This window comes from Otolemur garnettii, unplaced genomic scaffold, assembly GCF_000181295.1.
Source record: "Otolemur garnettii isolate 467f Iridium unplaced genomic scaffold, OtoGar3 scaffold00010, whole genome shotgun sequence".
NCBI classification, from domain to species: Eukaryota; Metazoa; Chordata; class Mammalia; order Primates; family Galagidae; genus Otolemur; species Otolemur garnettii.
Window position 1 is genome coordinate 14,808,077 of NW_003852405.1, and position 26,936 is coordinate 14,835,012.

At 40.2% G+C, this 26,936-nt stretch overlaps 1 protein-coding gene and 1 pseudogene across 2 annotated transcripts in view; one reads left to right on the forward strand and one right to left on the reverse strand.

The window, feature by feature from the left end:
- ABCD3 (ATP binding cassette subfamily D member 3) overlaps positions 1-26,471 on the reverse strand; it is an 84,197-nt gene extending 57,726 nt beyond the window's left edge. Inside the window, exon 1 of the mRNA XM_003784141.3 lies at positions 26,188-26,471. Within this exon, the coding sequence (XP_003784189.1) occupies positions 26,188-26,297 (110 nt within the window). The 5' untranslated portion in view covers positions 26,298-26,471. The remainder of the gene's footprint in view (positions 1-26,187) is intronic.
- On the forward strand, positions 17,564-18,172 carry LOC100945422 (annotated as a pseudogene). Its single transcript, XR_002771858.1, has one exon. The product of XR_002771858.1 is annotated as a fatty acid-binding protein, epidermal pseudogene (transcript).
- Positions 26,472-26,936: the final 465 nt, after the last annotated feature.

The window sequence follows — 26,936 nt, forward strand, 5'->3', positions numbered from 1 at the left end:
TTGAGCCTAGGAGTTGGAGGTTGCTGTGAGCGTGATGCCATGGCACTCTACCCAGGGGGATAACTTGAGGCTCTGTCTCAAAAAAAAAAAAAAAAAAAATTCAAATAAACAACTGTTTAATCACTTTCGGAACAGAATCCAAATTCAATAGTGTGGTACACAGAGAACTTCATGATCTGGATCCTGCTCTCTTTTCCAGGTTCCCCTCTGCCTAAGTACAAATCCTCTGAGCTCAAGTTACCTTAATATATCACATTAAACTGTGAAATTGCAATTATTGGATTATTTCTCATTTACGAAATGGCAACCGCACCTGCTTTAACCTAACACTATGTTTTCTCTCACCACACATTTCTTTACATACTATTTCCCTCTGCTTAAATCAAATTGTTTAATTCCTCCTTGTTTTTAAAACTCAGCATGTATCTTCCTGGAACAAAGTTATCATTTCTATCTGTTTGCCCAGAGTGGTCCTTGTTTATACGTGTTGCCCTAATCTCAGAACTGCGCTGGTTGGGATAATAAATTACACGGGGAACCTGTCTTAGAAGCCTCTTCCCTCCATTCTCTCCCCTCTTTGTGTACTGGGTATCTTCTGTGTTCCCTCAGCGGTCTGTCCCTTCATCAGCTTCTGGGGACAGGGCATCTCTACCGACACCTAAGACTATGCCGGACACACAGCAGGTACTGAGACTTTTACTTTCTCTACCTTCTAAACTTTGTTTCACTGAGTATATTAGTAAGTTTCCTTTCAAAAAAAATTTAAAAAGGGAGTTAGGCCATGTTTTTTGAGTTTGTCGATAAGCAGAAAGATCTAAGAGATCAGACAGGAACCTGGGAACCCTGCCAGACTGAGGCAATAAATCAAGCAGGTTCCTATGAGAAGTGATCTGAGGAGGAGGGTACGTTTTTCATGAAACACCAGAGAAGACAATGTTTTAAAGGAACCATTTCAAAATAAATGCTCCGAAGTTCAGTTACATTTGAATCTACTTTTTTAAAAAAGGTAATTGCCATAACTGCATTTCTCCTAGTATCTACAATTTTTCTAAATAACCTGAATGTTTTCATTTGAATATAATCAGAATTCTACACTAAAAGAATAGAAGTGCTTAAAAGATACACCTCTTGTTGACTCAGTAAGGTCAGAAAATACACACACACTTGCACACAAAGTAAAAATTTTTTTTAAAACTTGAGATTTTCCCCAATTAGCATAGTATCATTTTTTTAAATCATTATGAAGATCTAGCAGTAGACAACTCAGACGAGAGTGGAAACATCTTAAAAGCCAAATCCTAAGGATAACATCCACATTTAGTAACACTGATGCAGGTTTTCTAACCATGTATACTCACAGCAAACATTACACATCCAAATTTCAGTCAGCAAGCAGTCACTTGCAAAGCCATTTATGACAACTAAGAATACTAGTCCAAAACTTTTGTTTTCCTCAGAGAATTCTTTCATAGATTAAATCTCATTTTTCTAGATACCCTTGATGGTAACTGTTCAGTTTTTAGGGATTAAGACTTCGTTTCTGGGCTCGGCGCCTGTAGCTCAACTGGCTAAGGCGCCAGCCACGTACACCTAAGGTGGCGGGTTCGAATCCCCAGCCCGGGCCCGCCAAGCAACAATGACAGCTGCAACCAAAAAAAAAAAAAAAAAAATAGCCGGGCGTTGTGGCGGGCGCCTGTGGTCCCAGCTACTTGGGAGGCGGAGGCAGGAGACTCGCTTGAGCCCAGGAGTTGGAGGTTGCTGTGAGCTGTAATGCCACGGCACTCTGCCCAGGGGGACAGCTTGAGGCTCTGTCTCAAAAAAAAAAAAAAAAAAAAGACTTCATTTCTGAAACTGTTTAAAAGACGTTAAAGCCATGTCACAGAGTGATTATTATGTCCACAGTAAGGTGTCTGATCCACTGGAATTATAAGCTATCACAGAAGCACCATCATGTAAAAGGAGGGACAGAGAAAGAAGGAAGCCAACAAATATGTTGGGTAGAGAGTAAGGATAAGAAAAGTTTAGAAAGGGGCAAACGTAGACAGGAATAAATCATATAGGGCCTGTACACCACATTACTTGATATAAAGAAAGTTAACTGCCTTCTGCTTTACTTACTTTTTTAAATGAAAACACTTATTTAGTGTAATTAAGGAAATAGACATTATGAAATAAATAGGAAAATGGAAAATTCTATAAACTTCTATCATTCTACAACTTCTACTATATGCCACAGGCTCCCCGGGTATATCAAAGGTATTCAGAGATTAACAGGTATCATACTTGCCCTCAAAGACTTCACAGTCCAGCTAGAGAAAAATCCAGATGAGCAACTATAATATCACAGTAAAATATTAAGATGTAAGCAAGGTGCTAGGAAAGGCTAGAACAACTGATGCTAACCCCAGGGGGAAAAGGTACAAACTTTATCCTAGAAAGGTTGTGAAATCTAAATTTAGGCTTTAAAAAGGAACAGGATTTAGAGTGGGGTGATAAAAAGAATGATAGGATTTTCTACATCAAGGGAACATCAGAGCAAAAGGTCTGACTTTTGAAGAAGGCAGAGGGTATACAGGGAAGGAAGGAACAGTCCTCGCTGGTATGATACATAAAGAATGTAAACATTTTAGAGTCAGACTAAATCTGTTCGAGTACTAGTTATGATAGTAGACCAACAATTTAAAGTATGGCTCTGGAGAGAGGGTTCCTAGATTAGAATCCAAATTCTACTATGTGCTAGCTGTGTGACTTTTGACAAATTACAGAGTCTCTCTGTTCCTTAGTTTTCTCACTTACAAAGCAGAAATAATAACAACATCACTAGCTAGAACATGTAAAGTGGTAATATAACATAGAGCCTGACGTGCTGGAAGAGTCAAGAAGTGTTAGTGCTTGTCATCACACTGCCCACTCACTGCCTGAGGAGAAAACCGATCCTCATCTGTAAGAAGGGGGACAGTACTGCCCTCGATGATCTCCGCCTTCAGTGACCAGAGTATATTAGGCACCCGAGTGATTATCCACAGGTCAGAGATTACAAAATACCTGAACAAGGGCAAAGGGCACAGGAATAGAAAGAAAGAAGCAGGAAAATTAATTACTATTATAGAAAGGACAGGGTGAGGGAACAGATAGAGTTAGAAAACTGAATGAATCCAGGAAGGAGAGGGAAAGAAGACAGAAACTTAGAGAACTGTGTAAGGACAGAGGCAGTATTAGAAGCCACGAGCTCCAATGGATACTCTGAAAGACAAAGTATTTTTCCCCAAGTCTCATGGTCAGTTTGTACCCTGTGTGACTGAAGGACCGTGGTTTCATTGACCACAGCAAATAATAAAAGTAAAAGAAGCATTCATAGAAACAACAATTAGACGCGATTGCAAACATGTTAATTTCATGTCCCAGTAAGATAACTATTAATATATGGGGTTATCCAGAAAACAACACAAGAAGTCCATGAGGAGAGATGTTGATTTGGAAGTCATTAACGTGACAATGATGTGGAAACACAACGATGTAAGTCCTTCGGGAAATAAAAACATAAACTCTGAAAGGTGAGTCTTGCTTCTGTTTATTAAAACATTTAGATTAAATGTATTAAAAAATTAGATGTGCTCTTAAAGTTGTTTAAGTTGTTCCCTGACACTATTTTGCTCTTAAAAGGAAAGTATGTTTCCTACATGCCCCTCAAAATTATTCTCATAACTAACTTTAAAACAAAATGTTCAGACCAAATAACCAAATAACCATGCACAAAGGAAAGCAGACTCCATAACCAAGGACCAGTAGAAATTACAGAAAATAGAAACAGACTCAAAAAGATTCAGATGTTGGCATTTTCAGAAACACCCTATAAAACAATATTGACCATATTTTTAAAAACACATAGATTTTTTCAAAAAAGATACCTACCACAAGAAAGTCACGAAAAGTAACACTGATCTGAGAGAACTAAATGGAAATTTCTAAAAATAAAATATAACAAATTAAATACATAATCAATAGGGTTAACAGATTTCACACAGCTGAAAAACATTATACCACAATAAATGCATTTATAAATCAGGACAAAAGTAGATGGAGACAGTCTTTCAAGTACTTTTACTATCTGGGAGGGTGATAAAGTATTAAGTTAGATCTGAAAAGTGAAATGCATGTTAAGGTTTCTAGGGTAAGGCGCACCTGTGGCTCAGTGGGTAGGGCACCAGCCCCATATACCAAGGGTGGAGGGTTCGAACCTAGCATCAGCCAAACTGCAACAAAAAATAGCCACGTGTTGTGGTGGGTGCCTGTAGTCCCAGCTACTCCGAAGGCTGAGGCAAGAGAATCACCTAACCCCAAGAGTTGGAGGTTGCTATGAGCTGTGACACCATGGCACCCTACCATGGGCGATAAAGTGAGATTGTCTCTAAAAAAGGATTTCTAGGGTAACCAGTAAAAGAAAAAAAAGAGAATAACTTCCAAATGTCTAGAAGGGGGAAAAAAAATCAACAGTCTCCCAAGTTAACCTAGACAAAATCAGAACTGCTCAGCCACCCACAAACTTGAGAGTAAAAAATAATGGTTTAAAACCACCAAATTGGGGGTTGGTTTATATAGCAATGGATAAGTGAACTAAATAAAGAGATACACTTATGAAAAGTCATGGGTCAAAGGAAATGAAAAATTTTATATAACAAAAACCTGCAGGCTCCAACTAAAGCAGTGCTTATAAAGAATTTTATGGCCTTAAGTGTATAAATTTTAAAAGGTTAGAAATGTGTAATCTATCTCAGAGTATTAGAAAAACAAAATTAAAGTAGAAAAAATAAAAGGATACAGACAGAAGCAAAAAATAATGAAATTTTAAAAAGAGGTAAAGTAAACCCAAAAGTCAGATTTTTTAAAAATTTACATATTTCATAAACTCAGGGCAAGACTGATCAAAATAAGAGAGCAAAATAATCAATATTAGAACTCATCTATATGAATCAGAAGCAATCCCCACCAAAATCCCAACATGATGATTCTAAAATACATACAAGTAGTCCCAATGCAAGAGTTGACAACCCAGGCACATTTCATAACTGCAAAGTCACTGCGTTCATAAAACAGGAATCTTCCACAACGCATACAAAATAACGTTTCTTTATCAAAATATCCAAGTGCCTTAGAATAGAGGCAGATAACCCACAGGAAACATCTTATAAAGGGGATTCTGAGCAAATGGCATACAGAAATTGCGTAGTTTTTTTAAAAAAAGAAACTTTTTAAAAAAATTTTTTTTGAGGCAGAGCCTCAAGCTGTTGCCCTAGGTAGAGTGCTGTGTAATCACACTTCACAACAACCTCCAACTCCTGGACTCAAGCAATTTTCCCGCTTCTGCCTCCCAAGTACCTGGGATTACAGACACCTGCCACAACGTCTGGCTATTTTTTTGGTTGCGGATGTCATTGTTGTTTGGCAGGCCGGGCTGGATTCCAACCGTCAGCTCAGGTATACGTGGCTGGCGCCACCCGCTTGAGCCACAGGTGCTGAGCCAAAAAAAGAAACTTAAATTTTATATGATTGCAAACTTAGTGGAAAACTGCTAAATAATACACAGGATTCTCATACACCTTTCAACAAGATATCCAAATGCATTTTACCATATTTGCTTTACTATTCTTTTCTCTCTCTCTCTCCACACACACACACACACACACACTTTTTTCTGAATCATCTGAGCTTAAGCTACCCCTAAATACTTGTGTTCATTTTCTAAAAACAAGAACTTTCTCTTCCATAAGTACAGTACAATTATCAAAAAAAAAAAAGGAAATTAACATTGATATAGCACTTCAACCAATGGAACGTTATTCAAATTTCTCAAAGTGTCCCAATAATATCTTCTTACCCTGCTGCACCCCCTCTTCCTTTCCACCCTGTACTCACTCATGCTCTTCAGGTAACCAACTTCATCATTTTCTAATTTATCCATCCTATGTTTCATTTTGTACAAAATGAGCAAATATGTATTTGATTTTCCCTTTCTTCTTACAAAAAAGGTAGCATACCATAGTTTTTGCATTTTGCTTTTTCACTTAATACAGTAAAACCTCCATAGTTGGCCACCTACCTACATTGAGCACCTCCTCAAGTTGACCTAATTTTCATAGACTGAACATGCACCACATGTACGTAGGCCTAGTTCCTTATGTTGACCACCTCCATGTGTTGACCAGTTTGTTACAGCCCCTTTGGTGGTCAACTTACAGAGGTTCTGCTGTTCCCTAGAAATCACTTGCTAGAAGTCCACAGAAAGCATCTCATTCTTTTTAACAGCTCCATAGCTTTACATTATATGTAAATACCATAGCTTATTTAATCACCTTTCTATATGTGAACATTTAGGTTGTTCTAATAGTCTGCAGTAACAAGCAATGCTCTAATGAATAACCTTACACACATACATTTTCAGACTATTTTGGTGCTGTATCCACAAAAGGAAGGCTGAGTCAACAGGTGAAAACACATGTAGTTTTGCTTAGCTATAGTCACATTTCTCTCAACAAAGGTAGTAACTTGGTCAAGTGTAGCAGCTCACACCTGTAATCCTAGAACTCTGGGAAGCCAAGGCTGGAGGAGTCCTTGAGCTCAGGAGTTCAAAACCAGTCTGAGCGAGAGCTAGTAGTCCTAGCTTTTTGAGAGGCTAACGCAGGAAGACTGCTTTAGCCCAGGACTTTGAGATTGCTTCAGCTGGGTAAATGCAACAGCAATATACCTTAGGCAACAGAGTGAGACTCTGTCTCAAAAAAAAGGCTATGACTCTACAGCAGTGTAAGAGAATGCCAGCTTCTCCACGGCTTTACCAATAAAGTATACTGGTACATTTTAAAATTTCTGCCAATATAATATGCAAAAGAGTATCTTAGTATAGATTCAATTTGCATTTCTTATATTTTTAGTAAGGTTAACCATATGCGTTTAATGATCATTTATATATGTGAGCTCTATGGGATAAACATACATTACAGACATATTCTCCAAGTTTGTCATTTTTCTTTTAACATTATGGTGAGTTTTTTACATAAACAAGCTTTTTAATTTTATATTGTCAAATTCATCAATATTTTCTTTAATTGCAGTGGGACTTTTTTTTTTTGAGACAGTGTCTCACTATGTCGCCCTTGGTAGAGTGCCGTGGCTTCACAGTTCACAGCAACCTCAAACTCTTGGGCTTAAGCAACTCTTTTGCCTCAACCTCCCAAGTAGCTGGGACTACAGGTGCCTGCCACAATGCCCGGCTATTTTTTTTTGTTGCAGTTGTCATTGTTTAGCAGGCCCTGGTTCAAACTCACCTGCCTCAGTGTATATGGCCAGCCCCCTTACCACTGAGCTACGTACGGGGTGCTGAGCCCTTGCAGTGGGATTTTTGACTCATGTTTACATAGGTTTTCCCTACATCTAGGTTATAGAGGAATTCACCCACAGTTTTTTCTGGTTATTTTCCTTAATGGATTTATTCTTAAATATGGTATAAGGTACAGATCTCATTTTATCATATTTCTATTGGCTAGCCAAGTATTCTACCAGCGTTAATTTAAAAGTCTATCTTTATCCCAGTGATATGAGACAAATAGAATGATTCTGAATCTCCCTGCATCCATCCCCCAGATCCCTAAAAACAACACAGATTAAACAACAAGGATAACAAAACCACAAACTCAAGGACAACATATACAACAAAACTAGAAAAATTAATAACAAAGTATTTATACCATCCCCCAATATTGTAGCTGGTGGTAACAGCCTACCAATAGCTACAAGACCTGAATGGCAGCATCGTCTGTGCAACAAAGCAGAAAGAAATTAATAGGGTACCTCATGTACCTGGGAGAAATTCCAAAATCACTACAAGAACTCACTGGGAAGTTTAAGGGCCAATTTGAGAGCAGCAGCTGAAACTGGAAGATGTTCAGCACACTCAAATAAACACGTGTAGGTGCGAGGAGTTCAAGGTAAGGTCTAATGGAAATAGAACAGCCTGAACCCCTAAATATCCCAAATTAACCAACTAAAGCTCTCTTCCAAGACAAGGCTTTACCTTGAGGAGAAACTGCAGGGAAGAAAATCCAACGTAAGCAGCACAGGCACACAGTGAAGGAAAGGAACAGCCCGGAGATCTCAAAGATAGTAAATTATCATATTTTTAAACACTACATAAAAACAACAGAAGGGGGTATTTAAGAGCATGAATTACTACAGTTATCCTAAATCAAGCCTCCCTTATAAAAGCTGAAAAAGGCCAGGCATGGTGGCTCATACCTATAATCCTAGCACTTTGGGAGGCTGAGACAGGAGGACTGCTTGCGACCAGGAGAGAGACATCAGCCTGGGTAACCCATCTGTACGATGGTGCGTGATGGTGTGCACTTGTACTCCCACCTATTCAGGAGGCTGAAGCAGAATGATTCCTTGAGACCAAAAGTTTCAAGTTGATGCGAACTATGACGACGCCCACTCTAGCCCAGGCAGTAGAATGAGACCCCATCTCAAAAAAAAGCAAACAATAAAAGCTGAAATCATCAGCAACATTAGCCCCTAACCAAAGAATCAGCTTATGTCTTGAAGCTCTGAAGCAAGGGACTGACTTCCTCTCCCTAACTATGAAAGTCCTTCTCTCTAGCTATGAAAGTCCTGGATGGCACCTTCTTCCAGTAGAAAGCTGTTGTGTCTACATTGAAAATCTGTTGTTTAGTGCAGCCACCTTTGTCAACTACCTTAGCTACATCTTCCCAATAACTTACTGCTTCACCCTGCACTTTAATGTTATAGACACAGCTTCTTTCCTTAAACCTCATAAACCAATCTCTGCTAGCTTCAAACTTTTGTTCTCACTTCTCTCAAACTTCACAGAATTCAAGAGTGTTAGGATCTTGCTCTGGAGTAGGCTTTAGCTTAAGGGAATGTTGTGGCTGGTTTGATTACCCAAAGCACTAAAACTTTCTCCACATCAGCAATAAAGCTTTTGTGCGTTTTTATCATCCAAGAGTTTACTAGAGTAGCACTTTCAATTTCCTTTAAGAACTTTTCGGCTCGGCACCTGTGGCTCAAGCGGCTAAGGCGCCAGCCACATACACCTAAGGTGGCGGGTTCGAATCCCCAGCCCGGGCCCGCCAAACAACAATGATGGCTGCAACCAAAAAATGGCCAGGCGTTGTGGCAGGCGCCTGTAGTCCCAGCTACTTGGGAGGCGGAGGCAGGAGACTCGCTTGAGCCCAGGAGTTGGAGTTTGCTGTGAGCATGATGCCATGGCACTCTACCCAGGGGGGATAGCTTGAGGCTCCGTCTCAAAAAAAAAAAAAAAAAAGAACTTTTCCTTTTCATTCACAACTTGGCTAACCAGCACAGGCTTTCGGACTATCTTTGCTTTCCACATACCTGCCTTACTCAGTTTAATCATTTCCAGCTTTTGTTTTTTTTTTTTTTGAGACGGAGCCTCAAGCTATCCCCCTGGGTAGAGTGCCATGGCATCACGCTCACAGCAACCTCCAACTCCTGGGCTCGAGCGAGTCTCCTGCCTCAGCCTCCCAAGTAGCTGGGACTACAGGCGCCCGCCACAATGCCCAGCCATTTTTTGGTTGCAGCCATCATTGTTGTTTGGCGGGCCCGGGCTGGGGATTCGAACCCGCCACCTTAGGTGTATGTGGCTGGCGCCTTAACCACATGAGCCACAAGCCCCAAACCCATTTCCAGCTTTTGATATAAAGTGACAGATGTACAACTTTCCCTTTCATTTGAGCCTTAGAGGACATTGTAGGATTATTAATTGGCTGAATTTCAGTACTTCTGCTTCCCAGGGAACAGGGAGGGTCAAGGAAAGGGAGAGATACAGAGGAAGGAAAGGTTAACTGAGCAGTCAGAATACAGTGTTCAGGAACACACACTTGGGTGATAAAAATCTAAGGAAATGCAAAAATGCAATTACTACAGAAGTCAGGACAGCAGTTACTTTCAGGCGAGAGAAAAGGGGCTATGACTGGGAAAAGGCATGTGGAAGATTTCTGCAGTGACTGGCAAAGATCTATCTCTTGACATGGAGAGTGCCTACAAAGGTATTTTGTTTCATAAAAACAAGTCATTAAGTTATATTTGTGCTGTCTCTGGTATAATCTACAATGAAAAGGGTTTTAGAAAACTCGTAAGACTATTTCACCATGATTAGAATACAGTCGCGTGCCATGTAACAATAGTCTAGTCAATGATGGATTGCACATCTGACCGTTGTCCTGAAAGATTATGATGGAGCTGAAAAATTCCTATCACCTACTGACTTCTTAGCTCACATAACGCTGTAGTGCAATGCATGCTCAGGTGTGACACCAACGTAACGAACCTACTGCACTGCCAGTCTTACAAAGCAACTGTGTGTAATAACACACATAGTACCGAAGGCTTGATAATAGTTAATAAATAACTGTTACCAGTTTATGTATTTACTATACTATATTTTTAAGATGTTATTTTAGAGTGTTCTCCTTCTACTTATTTAGAAAAGCCAACTGTAAAACAGATACAGGCAGGTGATCTCAGGAGGTATTCCAGAAAAGGCATTGCTATCACAAAAGATGGCAGCTCCATGCATATTACTGTGGAGGAGGAAGATACTAATATTATTGAAATGCAAAAAAAAATTATAAATGTAGTGTAACCTACACTACAGTGGACAGTATTTACAAAGTCCACAGGAGTGTATAGCATGCCCTACACCTTCACAGAGCAACTTCCAGTTCTATAAGCTCCACTCATGGTAAGTGCCCTATACAGGTGTAGCATTTTTTATTTCTTACAATATATTTTTATTATACCTTTTCTGTGTCCAGATAGGTTTAGATACAGAAATGCTTACTATTATGTTACAACTGCCTTCAATCTTTAGTACAGTAATATGCTGTACATGTGAAGGTTTGTAGCCTAGGAGCAACCGGCTCTACCACACGGTGTGGGTATGCAGCAGGCCCTGCCAACCTGGTCTGTGTTCAGTAACTCCAGACATCCCCATGATGATGAAATCATCCAACAATGCATTTCTCGGAACATGTCGATGCCATTAACCAATGCATGGCTGCAGTTTAACATGGATATATAATAAAATTTTAACAACTATTTTCACTTTGCATTTAATACAAAACTCTTTTAGCCCCTAAATGATTCTTGACTGTCCTTTTGAAACCTAAATTCATTGAAAGAATTTGATTAGAAAGTGTTATTCTGTCTTTTAGCTTCCACATGGCTAATTGGAACTTAAGGAATGTCATTATCGGGTGCCATTTTTACCTTTCTGATTTTTAACCTATAAAACAAAGATAAAACAATTATCTCAAAAGATGGTTATGAGGATTAAATGTAAAGTATTTCCAACAATGTCTAAAATATGCTAAGTGTAACAAAAAGTTCACCATGATATCTCCAGCTTCACATCCTTGTATTTCCTTCTTCTCAGATCATAATCCTTTAACTCTATGCCTCTGCTCAACCTGTTTTCCGAATGCCTTTTACCCCTAAGCAAAACACTACCTATCTCTTAAAGTCAAGCTCAAATATGAACCCCTCCCACCCCAACCAGAAGAATTAAATGTTCCCAACTCTGCTCAGAGAACTATTCCTACTACATACAGCACAGGTCTAATCACAATGAGTTATGCAACTTTTCTATGTATTTATAGTTCCAGAAGACTGGGATTAGAAACAACGTTTATTTTATTTAGTATCTCAAAGTCTTGCCTCTTAACATACAACATTCAATAGAAATTGTATAAACGTTGTATTTCCTCCCACACTGATGTATTTGCCAGTGGAGGGAGGAGGGAGAATAGCTATTTTGTTGTACCACTGACAAAATACAAACAAAGATGCAGTCATTTATCAACAGTTAAGCTAGAAATGACATGATACTTAAATAAAACATGAGACCATATCGCATATTCTATGCCACATTTGCTTCTCAGCCCCAACCCTGTTACTAAAGAACATTATCTTGGGCATTACTGGAGAGTAGGGGGAATCAAATGAGCCCTACAGTTGAAAATGTCTTAAATCTAATTTCCTTTTTTGAGACAGAGTCTCACTGTGTTGCCCTCAGTAGAGTCCTGTGGCACCACAGCTCACAGTAACCTCAAACTCTTGGGCGTAAGCAATTCTTTTGCCTCAGCCTCCAAAGTAGCTGGGACTACAAGGCACCCCCTACAACACCCAGCTATTTTTTTGTCATAGCTGTCATTGTTGTTTAGCAGGCCCAGGTTGGGTTTGAACCCGCCAACCCCAGTGTATATGGCAGACGCCCTAACCACTGACCAAGCCTTAAATCTAATTTCTTGATGCAACATAACTGTATACACAGATAAATAGAAAACAATATTTTAAATAAAATATTACTAGTGTTTTTTTAAAAAAGAATTAGAAACTTGGTATTAAGATACAGGATTCTCTCTTGTAATGATCTACTAGTCTATAAGCAAAAATGTCTAATTTAATTTTTAACCTTCTCAAATAGCCACTACAAAACCAGCATGAAACAAGTTCTGTCTTCTCACACTGTAACAATCAAGAAAAGAGACCTATCTGTCTTATTTACCACTGTGTCCTCCACAGCTAGTACTTAAAGGTTGAATTAATTAAGGTGCAGACTTATAACACAACCTGCAACTCTTGAGACAAGACGTCTTAATCATCTCTACACTGAACATCCAAAAACCCAGCATTGACACCCCACAAGCACTCAACTCTGACTTAGCGGCATGATCTTTGGGTTCCTTTCTTAACTAGTTCATTCATTAGCACCAATCTACTTCCTCCACCCCTTATTCTAGAATAAGGAAAAAATCTGTTTCTACCTTAATTTTTTCTTAACCTCCAAGATACACTGAAGAATGGCAATAATGCTGAATTTAGAGAGTCAGAAAGGGGAAGTTGATGCAAGCTGTTATGTAGTATTTTTTTTTTTTTAGAGAGAGTCTTAACTTTGTCACCCTCGGTAGAATGCCCTGGTGTCATGGCTCACAGCAACTTTGTTGTGCCCAGGAGTTCCACAAAGACCACACTGCCAAACAAGCCAAATTTACAGCACAGTCCTTTTATTGAAGAGCAAGCCAGCGACTGCCTCAGTGTCCCAACATGGAGTTTCTGAGAGTAGCCCCCAGGGCTTAAGGGGTCAGATTTTTTTTTAGAGACAGAGTCTCACTTTGTTACCCTCAGTAGAGTACCGTAGCATCACAGCTCACGGCAACCTCGAGCTCTTGGGCTTAGGTGATTCTCTTGTCTCCACCTCCTGAGTAAGGGGTTGGATTTTTAATCCTTGGTTTGCATCCTGGTTGGCACACAGGCTGTCTGGGTGCACCTGGGTAGGGTAGCAAGCAAGCATTATACAGAAGCAGAATTTTGGGGTTAGTCATACATCATATCTCTTTGTGTTAATATTTTCCCCACCTTGTATTTCTTAAAGGTCAGTCTGGGGATAGTTGGTACTTCCTGGTTTCTCAGGGGAGTTAGTCAAGCAAGAAGTTAATGAGTACTTTCCCATCTATCTTGGGGGTGAATCAGAATTACTCCATTTTGCTGGGGGCTTGCAGCCCAGAAATTTGCTCGGAGTTAACTGGTATTTTTCTACTTTAGCCTAGGCCTAACAACCTCAAACTCTTGGGCTCAAGCATTCTTTTGCCTCAGCCTTCTAAGTTGCTGGGACTATAGGTGCCCACCAGAACACCTGGCTAGTTTTAGAGATGAGGTCTTGCTCTGACTCAGGCTGGTCTCGAACCCGTGAGCTCAGGCAACCCACCTGCCTCAGCCTCCCAGAGTGCTAGGATTACAAGTATGAGCCACCACGTGATATGTATTATTTTTACAAACAAAAGCATGCACAGTAAAAAGGATATGTAACAACATGTTAATACTGTTTTAATCAAAGCAATATAAATTATTTCCTAATTCAGGGGAATTAAAAGGTGAAAGGGATGCTAAAATGTGAACAAAAATTGCCTATCTTATTTTCCCTTTTTAAAATGTTTTTGTTTGAGATAGAGTCTAGCTCTATCACCCTGGGTAGAATGCAATGGCATCATTCTAGCTCACTGTAACCTCAAACTCCTGGGTTTTAGTGATCCTAATGCCTCAGCCTCTTGAGTAGCTGGGACTACAGGTACCACTACACTCAGCTGATTTTTCAATTTTGGTAGAGACAGGGTTTCGACTTGCTTAGGCTGGTCTCGAACTTCTGACCTAAAGCAATCTTCCCGACCTTGGCCTCCCACTGCTAGGATTACAGGTGTGAGCCAGTGCGCCCAGAGCCCTTGGAAAAAAAAAGTTTTAATCAGCTTTTTGAACTCCTAAAAAATGCCTATGTTAGAATTAATATGATAATAGACATAATAATAGGTATTTTCTACCTTCCTTTTTCTATTATTCAAATTTTCTGTAGTATATACTTAATTTTGATAATGTAAAAGTGTTTAAAACCATGAAGCTTTAAAATAGTATTTAATTTTAAAACAACTCTTTAGGTCTAATCCTACTCACTAAATTAAGATAAACTTACAGAATCATTTATCCTTCTAAGGAGATACCACGTTTTCACGTTGCTTACTTCGTGAGTTTAAGAAGACAGATAAACGTTGTTTTAAATAGCCACATGAAGTGCTAACTAAATTATTATTTACCTAGAGAAATTGCCTCATTCTACACAGAGCATTTATTTCAAATGCCAACAAGTATAAAATATAAAGTCAAAATAATTTAAGCACAGAGTAAATCATATAATCCACTTTTATGTCTATTATTATAATACTATTATAGGGGTAAGAATGCTATATCTGGCTCGGCGCCTGTGGCTAAGGAGCCAGCCACATGCACCCAAGGTAGCGGGTTTGAATCCAGCCCGGGCCCGCCAAACAACAACGACAGCTGCAACCAAAAAATAGCCAGGCATTGTGGCGGGTGCCTGTAATCCCAGCTACTTGGGAGGCAGAGGCAGGAGACTCGCTTGATACCAGGAGTCGGAGGTTGCTGTGAGCTGTGATGTCAGAGTACTCTACCCAAGGTGACAGCTTGAGGCTCTGTCTCAAAAAAAAAAAAAAAGGATGCTACATCTATTTACAGATATCAAACTAGCTCATTATGCTTTGATGAGCTTTATGAGCTTTATTTTCAACTTTTATTTTAGACTTTATTAATTTAATAGCTTCGCTCAGGGGTGTTAATCCAGCAAAAGAGTAAGAAAGGCATGTTTTTAAAAAACACTTCTAGCACATTCCTAGGAGGCTTCAAACCATGTTAGTACAGTATGTATAATAGTTCACACTGAAGAATATAATCATCAGTTATCCAGAGAATTTTATCTCTAAGCTTATGGATGGCAATATCCACTCCCGTCCTGACCCGAGAAAGGCTGTTCTTGACAGAGATGCCTGAAAACCAAAATGACTCATTCATGAAAAGAGTGTTGTGACAAAAGCCATCTTCTTAAGCAAGGGCCTGATTCCTAATTTTATGTGGAAATACTACAAGTGCCAGTTTAAGCAACTCTAACATTCCATCAAAATCTTTCCAGAAGAAATAACAGGGGAATACCATGTATTTTTGGAATATATACAATTCCAAAGAAATGTATGAAGATGCTATCTTTCTTCCTTATAATTCCAGTTTATATTCTACCGCAACAGATTAAAAGGTGGTGATATGCACCAGGCCGTGGATGAGGGCGTTAGGACTTAGAAGGAAGTGGTGAATTACAGGAGCAAGCATGAGGACACCAAAAAGTTATAAGCTTATTCTCTTCTCTGAAGGCATCATAAAAGTTTAGTAAATTTCTTTTTACTATGCTATAAAGCATTTGATAATAGACAAAATCAGAAGTTCTCTGCTTTTTAAATGTAAAAAAAACCAATCCCACATACAGCTCAAGAGTTTCATCTTCACCGCTCATGACCAGAAAAGACCCTTCCCCTACCACTCCGGTAGAAACACTCCCAAGGAGGACTCTGACTAACCTAACACGCCTCAGGTTATGGAATGTTAGGTCAGAATGTTAGGTCTATTATTAGAAGGAAATGTATGGGAAAACACCAGGAAGTTAAAGATGAGAGCCAAAACAATATCCAAAGGGTATCGACTAATAGATTAGTGGTGTAAATACACTATTCTAAACTTAGTCCTGTCCAATTATTTTTTAACTTATTTATTGGGAAAATATATGGAAAGAATACAAAATTAAATGTGAAAGATCAAAAATTTTCAGCAGGAAGAAGTAACCGTGCTCAAACTAAGTGTAAAGATCCAAACTCACGTTTTTAAAAAAAATTAAACACAAATCAAGGAGGGGAGAGGAAGAGGAAACTATTATGTAAGCCAAATATGAGCGAAGAATATTTAACTGTCATAAAAATGAATGTAACTTAATGCAATTTTAATGAAAGCTTAGGATCTACAAGGCAAGTCACAGTTCTGTTCTATGCTGTCTCAGTGAGAACCACTTTGAATACCAAATTGGTTTAGGATCACCTCTTCAGGAGGTGGAGAAATAAAGTATCACCTTTAGGAAGCAGAAACTGAAAAAATACAAAAGCTTGAGAGCATGTCACATAAAACTAACTTAGCCCAGTGGTTACAGCACCAGCCACATACACCAAGGTTGGTGTGTTCAAACCCAGCCTGGGCCAGCTGAGCAACAATAACAACAACAAAAATAGTGAGATTCTACCTCCAAAAAAACCCAACTAACTTAAATACTATCCAACTCTGAATATAAATGATTCTATCCATTGAAAAAGCCTTCTTTAGAGACATTTTCAGGGGCACATTTGAAGAAATTTTTAGGAAGGCTCAACAGTTTTAGAAAAGTTAACACTGAGATGTTTGGTTGCCCTTTTGTTTTCCTTTAGCAAGCACAGGGATAGCTAAAGAAGAGGGTTGGGTTAAAACAGTTTCTCCTTTAACCTCACACTTAACTGCTGGGTTAAATAAATACTCTTATCTCTGTTCTAATGGGGCTCAGAAAGGTTGAGCAAATTGCAAGGGTATAGACCTAGCAAATGGGTAACAAAATTTTAACCCCATCTGACTCCAAGAAGCATGCATGCTTTTACACTACTTCAAAGTGCCTCCACAAAGGATAAGTTTCTAAATATAAAAATGTTCATTCTTACAAATTATAAAATTAAAATAATCTTGCACTATTACTTTGCACCTGTAAATGAAAAAAAATCGAATGCTCCCTAATGATGAGCATACAATTAACAGTCATTCATAGCATTGCAAATTGGCATAATTATAATTCTTGAAGAGTACAAGTCAATTTTTTTCAGAACGTTCACACCATTGCCACAAATACTAGAGAAGTTATCAAACTTCTATTCATTAATCCTATTTCTGGCTATTTATTCCAAGAAAGCTATTCATCAGAGATGAGACTGTTCACTTGCGAAATATGCAGAATTATCCACAAAAATTCTGGAGCCAAACTAGATGCTCAATATTTAAGAGCAAACAAAATACAGCGCCCCACGCCAGACCCTCCTCTGTCTCGCCGCCCGCCCGCCCGCCCGCGCCCACCATGACCACTAGTCAACAGCTTGCAGGAAGATGGCGCCTCGTGGACAGCAAAGGCTTTGATGAATACATGAAGGAACTAGGAGTGGGGCTAGCTCTACGAAAAATGGGTGCAATGGCTAAGCCACATTGTGTCATCACTTGTGACGGCAAAAACCTCGCCATAAAAATGGAAAGCACTTTGAAAACGACACAGTTTTGGGAGATAAGTTTGAAGAAAATACAGCTGATGGCAGAAAAACTCAGACTGTCTGCAACCTTACAGATGGCTCATTGGTTCAACATCAAGAATGGGATGGGAAAGAAAGCACGATAACAAGAAAAGTGACAGATGGGAAATTAGTGGTGGAATGCATCATGAACAATGTCACCTGTACTCGGGTCTATGAAAAAGTAGAATAAAAATTCCATCATCGCTCTTGGCAGGAATTAGTTACGAGAATGAACAAGCTCAGTTCAATGAGCAAGTCTCCACACTGCTTTTCTTTTTTCATGACTGTATTCAGTTATCTTTATCGCAGACATTTTACATGCAGCTATTTCAAGTGTTGGTTTAATTAGGTTCCTCTCTTTGGTTAATAAATAAATATGTTTGTGCTAAAAAAAAATAAAAGAGCAAAATAAACTATAATATGGCCACACAGAGGAGTATGTATATAAAAGAATAGTTACAAAGGTCAAATACAGGGAAAAACAGGAAAGATGTACACTTTAAATGAAAATAACAAAAAAATATACATTATAACTATGCAAGAAATATGTGTATAAATAAGGAATAAAAGGGAATATACAAAAATAGAACTATGTGCATTATGGTTACAGTGTTATGAATGATTTTCTTAATTTTTTAAATTGTCCTTAATGTGGCTCGGCGCCTATAGCTCAACCGGCTAAGGTGCCAGCCACGTACACCTAAGGTGGCGGGTTCGAGTCCCCAGCCCGGACCCCCCAAACAATGACGGCTGCAACCAAAAAATAGCCGGGCGTTGTGGCGGGCACCTGTGGTCCCAGCTACTTGGGAGGCGGAGGCAGGAGACTCGCTTGAGTTCAGGAGTTGGAGGTTGCTGTGAGCTGTAATGCCACGGCACTCTACCCAGGGGGACAGCTTGAGGCTCTGTCAAAAAAAAAAAAAAAAATTGTCCTTAATGTGTGTACCCTATTGTTAACTGTCAAAAGCAGGCTACAAAATGAAAATGATACCATTTGATAAGTTTCTGAGACTTGCTTTACCCATGCATATGGGGCTATAAATGGTCCAGCTACTAAAGAGCTCATGATGTACTTAAAGAGACAACATTTACATTTGTAGCAAAAAGTGTTGTTATTTAAAACAACAGTAACCACAGACCTAAGAAATGACATCTCAGAAGTAGAGTCCTCCAACAAATATCAGTGCCTACTACTTGCCAGCCACAGTCCTAGCCAGGAGCTGTACCTATGACCAAGTTGTTAACAGACAAAAATCTTGTGCTCAGAGAACTTACATGCCAGCAGCGAAGACATAAATAAGATGAATACATAAAATAAATAGCACATATTACAGTAACGACAGCTAAGGAGCGAAGTCAACCCAGGAAGGTGGCCAGCATGTGTACAGAGGATGCTATTTTAAAGGTCTCACTAAGAAGATGTCTGATAGAAGACTGAAAGAGGGGGGAATAGCAGCATGAATAGTTGGGGAAACAACAATAGCCCTGAAATACAACGCCTGCCCAAGGATGCTAATGTGCCCAAACCAAGAAGTGTAATGACACAACCGGCACCCAGTTACCTCGCAGAACACTGACAGCTCCACAGTCCCCAGGCAGGGCTCTGGGGCTGACCTGTTCAGTTGGGTTCAGCAGACTGCTGCTTTTGTTGGCAAATCTTTTACAGCTTTTTTTTTCACCCATGGTTGCTTAAGCATCTCTTTTTTATTCTGAAAATTCAAATGGGGCCAGCCCATATAGCATCCACTCATGGTTTCATCCTAACCATTTCAAAATATTTACTTCCCAGATTATGAGTAATATTCTATACGTATCAATGTATAATGTTCAGGCCATCTATGACTTTCTGATTTTTTGTACAGTTTTTCCATCAGTAATTAAGAGAGAGGTGATATGACTTCCAGTTGTGATTGTGGCATAGTCTATCTGTCCCTTTAACTCTGTCAAGTTTTGCTCTGTGGATTTTGAAACTCAATTATTAAGTACATAAACATTTTATGATTGTTATATCCTTCTGATGAATTTAACTTTTATCATTATGAACGTTCCTCTGTCTCTCCACTACTACTTTTTGCTTTGAAGTCTATTTTATATGATATTAAGCTCAGTATTTGCATCTATATCTTTTTGTTTATTTTTGTTTTTCATATAGGATCCCACTCTGTCATCTGGGCTAGAGTACAGTGGCATCATCACAGCCCACTGCAACCTCAATCTCCTGGGCTCAAGTAATCCTCCTGCCTCAGCCTCCCAAGTAGCTGGGACTACAGTCCCATGCCCAGCTATTTTTTCCATTTTTTGTAGAGGCAGGGTCTCACTCTTGCTCAGGCTAGTCTCAAACCATCCCAAGGGTTTCATACAGCTCTAGCCTGATAATGCAAATGAGTGACTGAAGCAAGAATCTCAAGCCTGAGCTTCAAGGTATGTCTAGAGGGAACATCTTCCAAAGAGGTTTTTAGGAGGTTTAATGTTTATACATTTCCTTAAACAGAGGAAGGCAGCAGATAGAGGAATGACTGATCTCATCTTTGCTCTGTACCTGGGAAGATAGACTTGTAATGGACATGATCAATATGGAGCCAAGCAGACTTTAGTTTTAGGAGCCAGAGTTAAAATGCAGACCTAAAATGAGGGCATGCAGCACAGAGTTGACTTAGGATTTTGGAAGTCATTTGCAGATGTCCAAGGCCTTTTGCCTGTTGGTTTGCTTTCTGTGAGGGCCTGGCTAAAGAATAATGCTTTGTCACAAGTTTGTAAGTTAGAGCTACTCACTAGGAAGATGGTGTAGCAGGACTCAGCCTCTGGACTTCACTTTCCCTTTGGCATAAGGAATTCTGGGGCCCCAAGATTCTTTATTTTCCTTCACAAGCTCCTCATGTGATTCGTGCTTGTACTTTGCAGAACACACAGTGGGTCTGTTAACATTAGAAAAGTGAAGCTAGCCCCTTACTGAGCTTGATGAAGCAGCAGCAAAGTTAAGGATGGAAAGCTGTATTTAAAAGTCTGTAGCACAGTGGTAGGGGGGTTGGTGAAAAGGGAATACAGAGAGTAGCTGGTTAGAGCTCAGAGGACACCCAATGGGTAAAGAAAAGGCCTAGCCACAGGCCACAGGGCTGAGACTCAGAGAAAAAAGTCAAAGAACTTCCAATCATGGGAATGACCAAAGAACTCCTAAAAATTTTAAACTGTTCACTTATGCTGGGATATATTTCTTGTCACTCTTCCCAAACTGTCATAAACACTTTACTGCAAATACCGACTTTGTGACGGATGCTTTAGAGAAATCGAGGCAGATATCAAAGAGACAGGCTCAACAGACAAGATGTAAGTGGGATCCAAAATAGAGCAGAAGCAAAGAAGTGAACTAAAGTGTGACTAAGAGAAACACAAGCCCCTGAAACTTCCCAGAAATATTTGGGGGAGGAAACTGGGTTATCAACATTTATAGATTGGAGCTTTAAAACAGGTGAAGAATCCCCCCATAAGCTAGTGGACTATGGTACACACAGCTAGATTACCCCCAGTCAAGTGAATAGGTAAAACAAGAAAGATACTTAAATGTGCACTTTGGAAGGTTAAAAGGTGGGTGATCATCTTTGGTCATCTAGAGTTAAAAATACTTCATGGAATAGGTAATCCTTTCCTTTAAGGATGATAAGAGCTAGAGAACAAAGGGAGATATTCCAGGTATGGCTAATAAATAGTATGAATAAAGCTCCAAAGCCAGGGTTGAGGGTGGCCTGTTCAAAGAATAATGCAGAAACTGGCCTATTTGAAACAGAAGTACCCACTGGTAGTCAATGTCACAGAAGGTAAGCCAGGTAAAGTGAGAACAGACTGAGCAAGGCTCTGGAATACAGGATGAGAAATCTGAACTTTATTCGACAAGCACTGATGGCAAGGGAAAGAAACTGCTTTGTTCTGTTTGTTTTAAAATAATAAATAAAATATTGTGGCAATACAGACAAGTCCCTTTCCTTGCTTTCTAAAATTGGCTCACTGATATCCCACTACCTGGGCCAAGTTATAATACTCCCAAGCACACAACTATTACTTTTTAGGAAATAATACCTGTGTCCATATCTGAACTATTTCCACATCTCCAACTACTTATCAATTACCCTTAAAAGTTCTCCAACTATTGTATATCATTTATCTACTTAGTATCCATGACAAATCCAAACTAGGGGTCTGATGCAGGAAGACAAACTAGAATAATGCAGAGTGGAAGTGCTAAAGTAATGTTTAAACTATAAAAGCAAAAGACACCTGCTTTTACAGAGGTAAAAGGTGCCTAAGACAAAATGTTGACTGAGTCTTGAAGGAAAGTAAATAGTAGAGAGTGGGGGTGACAGTGATTACAATTAGACTGCGGAAGCTGGCAGAGCGGGTCATACTGAGACCAGCTGGATCATTATTCCATATAGCTGAATGAGTAGGAAAAGTAGGCAAGGACCAGACCGTGAACACAAGAAGTGTGCATTTTAAAGTAGTTAAAAGATTTTAAGAAGGAATATTAGCATCACATCTGGGTTTCTTAAAAAGAGGTCTGGTGGCAGTGGAAGATGGAATGAAAGAGTACCACAGGTTTCTTCCCACCATCAATCCAACAAAAAATCTGATAAAGACTGCTATAATGTCCGGCTTAATCCAATTATTCACCCCCTTTCTACGCTTAGGTCACATCTTTCATAAAGCCTTCCCTAATTCTTCCCGAACACCTTAATCTTGCTTTTCTCAGAACTTCTAAGGCATGTCTGTCTATACACTTCATTCTGCCTTTACCTTATATCTTTGTTTTTTGAGACAGAGTCTCACTACGTTACCCTCAGTAGAGTGCTGTAGTGTCACAGCTCACAGCAACCTCAAACTCTTGGGCTTAAGCAATTCTCTTGCCTCAGCCTCCCAAGTAGCTGGGACTACAGGCACCCACCACAACATCCGGCTATTTTTTTGTTGCAGTTATCACCTTTGTTTAGCTGGCCCGGGCGGGTTCAAACCCACCAACCTTGGTGCATGTGGCTGGCACCATAACCACTACCACTGTGCTGCTGGCGCCAAGCCTTTACCTTGTATCTTTAACTGCTTTGTGTTTAAGTTTCTTCTCCCTAACAAGAATGTATGCTCCCTGAGAAAGGATATTATATTTATAGTCTTATATTTTTTAATGTGTGTAATATATATAGGTATATATATCCTTAACACATAGCACAGTAATACAACATACTGAAAGAGACATTTAGTTTGAAATGGCCCTCCTTATCCATGAGTAAAAAGTTTCCATTTTTACCCATAAATAATAAAATAAATAAATAAAATGTATGATTAGGCAAAACTAAGGTGAAAAAAATTGAGCACAGCAGTGGTGGGAAATTATTGAATTGAATACAAGGGAACTTCCTGAGATGAAAATGTTCTACTCTGTGATAGGGATGTGTTTACACATTTGTTTAAAAAATGTATAATTAAGATTTGTACATTTCAATGTATATAAATTTTACCTAAAAACCTATAAAAATAAGGAGTAAAAATAAGGAGTAAGTAGATACAGAAAAATAAGAATAGCAGAATGTTGTTGGTTAAAAATAAGAATAGCAGAATGTTATCTCTTCTAGGATAAAGTGTACAGGGATCATTATATTAGTCTATTTACTTTGTATATGTGTGAAATTTTTCATAATGCAAGGTCATACACACACATACACAAGGCTTAACTGGGGGGGGGTGGGGAACTGCATTAAGAAAAAATAAAAGTAACCCAAAATATTAAACTACTCATTCTCCTAATTAATGTTTGGGATAACAACATTACATTGTAACTTTTTTTTTTTAAGATAGAGTCTTACTTTGTCGCCCTGGGTAGAATGCGGTAGAGTCACAGCTCACAGCAATCTCAAACTCTTGGGCTTAAGTGATTCTCCTGCCTCAGCCTCCCAAGTAGCTGGGACTACAGGTGCCTGCCACAACCCCCGGCTATTTTTTGTTGCAGTTGTCATTGTTGTTTAGCTGGCCTGGGCCAGGTTCCCAGGTTGGAACCCACCAGTCTCAGTGTATGAGGCTAGTGCTGTGAGCCATACATTGTAACTTTTAAAATGGTTTTACTAGCTCTATTAACCCTATCCAGTTCTAAGGGAGTAGGCAGTAATATTCTAAGACAAATCTGTTTACAACATAGACAAAGGAAGATCAAGCAGCCACCAATTCCTTAATTAAGCAACAGGTTATTAAAATTAGTCCTGTTACCAAAGACATCCAAAAAGCCAGGAAAATATAAAGTTAGAATCTTCTAATCTTCAAACTCTTGACACCAAAGTTAATGACTAGAAGATATTCCTAAGATTCTAGAAGTATACCATCTACAACGATTAACCCACACACACACACATCATTCTTAATAGTTTCAATATTGTTCAATCATTTAATATCACAACTTAAACTTCATGCTTACCTACTCATTATCTGTATTCTCCTCCCATAAAATAATTTAATGTGTGAAATAGTGACTTTCTGTACTCATCCCAATGCAAAATACTAACAACCTTTTGTTCAATAAATTATCTGCTGAATAATTTAATACCCCCGAAAGTTCACAAAGTCTCTCAAAGAGATTTTTAAAGCATTTTATAGTGGCAAATGAGCAGCTAAAATTATTTAATCAGATGAATCTTATAATACTATTTCACTGCTATTACTGCTAATTCCCATTAGATTGTTAAAAATTTCTCTTACTCAATAATCTACAATCTTATAAATCAGTTTAGCAAATATATTGTACTGTGACTGGAAAAGGGCATTAAGATCGTTTCCAGAGTGCTGAAAATATTCTATTTCTTGACCTGGATGCTGATTATACAGATGTGTTCTACTTGGAAAAACTCTCCAAGCTTTATGTTTACATGTACTCTTCCTTAGGTATGTAAAGTTTGGGTTTTTTTAAATCATAAAAGTAAGCCAGAGCTTTAAGGGCTTGTCCTCAAGTCCCCTCCCCCTTATTTAAACACCTGTTCTACACACTGAAACACTTATCTGCAAGAATGTAATCCAAGCTAAAGCCCTTAACATTTCACATTTCCTATTGGTGCACTTCCAGATGACAGACAACTCTATTTGCAACTGGAAACTCAGAAAGCATACAAACGAATAGAAAAATGTGTTTATATATATTTTTACATCTTTTTAAAAGCAAACTGAATAAGAAAAGTGTACTGTATTTTCTGGACTATGATGAAAATCATTTTCAAGTTTGCTAAGAAGGAAAAGAAAAACCATCGCTTCTAACTTTAGTAAGATAAAGATAGGAGACGGCTAGAAAGAACTTCGTGGAGAGTAGACGATGACCTAACAGTCCACCTCTCAGTGTTTTCGTCCAAATTCTACTAATAATTAGATACCGTTAGGCAAACCAAAACCAAGAGGCAACAGCATCTGCTCAGAGGGATGAATGAAATAAAATGCATGAAAGCACCACGCTGAGATTTACTAAGAGAAGTCCAATGACTGGCAAATGCATGAGAAATAAGAGAAATAACTTTTCTCATTCATTTGCAGAAGGTAAGGGTAGCCCACCCCATAAAAATTGTCATGCCTGTAATTCCACAACTGTTAATTCTTTCTCTTCCGTTCTCTTATCTCATAACCTCCCAAAGTTAAACCCAAACATTAAAATTCTCTTCTAGTGGAAGTAGTGGAGTGTAATTACAAAAGAATCTTGATCCTCACCTAAAACACACTTTAACCTTTCACCTACAGAACGAAGTACGACAGAATCGATTCAACCTTTCCCTTTAAATGCCAGGGCGTTCACTGACCAACTAACAAGGGGGCACCACTTTAGAAGGCAATCGTGCCAAAAGGACCCTGGAAAAATAGTTCACATGAATCACCCTCGCGACTTTTAAGAGCAATTACTGTGGAATCGAGCCAAACAAACCTCAACCAAGTGATTTAGACAACAGCGTCCTGCCTGGCGAATCCAATCCCCGTCCTCAAATCACACATCCACGTCCCCAGAGCAAATCCTTCCTGGTCTGGAGATGAGATGGCAAAACTGCAACACACCAGAAAGTTGACACCGAAAAGAAGTGGCATGGGGAAAAGTTGGGTGGGGGCACAAGGCTTCCCCCCTCCCGCCTTCGACTGGAGGCGGTCGCCTCGGGCAGGGGCGCGGGGTTTGCTCGAGGGCGCAGGAGAAAGATTCGCACTCCCGGGGAGAAAGCGAGGTCGCCGGACCGGGACGCCGGCGCCGCGGGGACTGTCGGACACCCTGACATTGAAGCCTGGCAGCAGTCGCGGTCGGCCCTCCCTCCGCCTGACTCGGCCGGGCAAAGGGACCCGTCGGCCGGGCGCCGGCGGGGAGGGAGAGCGCGCGGGGAGCGCCCGCTCGGGCCCGGGCAGGCGGCGCGACCGCGGTCCTTCTTACCCGTGCAGGCCGAGAGCGCGGCGGCGCTTGTGGAGCAGGCAAAGCAGCAAGAACGCGGCCCCCGCCAGCGAGGAGTTTCGCGCCGTCAAGTACTTGCTGAAGGCCGCCATGGCTCGGCCAGTGCTAGCGAGCCGGCAAAGGAGACGCGGCGGGGTCTGCCTTAGTGCAGGAAGCGCGGGGGAGACTGGGAGGAGAGGAGCGCGCGGAGCGAGGGCGGTGCCGGCCGCACAGGACCGCCCCCCCGGCGCGCGCCGCCGCGCCGCCCGCGCGCTGAGCCCACCTTGGACTTTAGCTCGGCGGGAGCGCGCGCGGGCGCTTGGGAGGGCGGAACGGTCCCGGGGCGCGCTGTGCGCACGCGCAGACCCCCGCAGGGTCTCCGGAAACTCGGCGGCTGTACCCAGCCGTGCCTCCCTCTGCCGCCCCTCACCGGTGCGAGGCTTTGTTGCTACCGCTGCCTCACCCCTACCCTCCCATCCTGGGCACACACACACACACCCTGGCTTTCACAAGAACTGGAAAAGCGGGCCCTGCCTCTCCACTCCCCCTGTAATGGGCCGTTACCACCCTCTTAAAGGAGCCCTGGAAGAAGGGCAGCGGCTCCACCGCAGAGCATTGACAGAAGACGCGGAGGTACAGTTGGGAACTTCAGAGAGGTGCAGGGAGATGTTGGAAGAATGACCGCACATCAGATACCTTTGCCAAGACAGTGATTTCCAAACCATGAGTTATAATCTCTAGGGCATTATGAA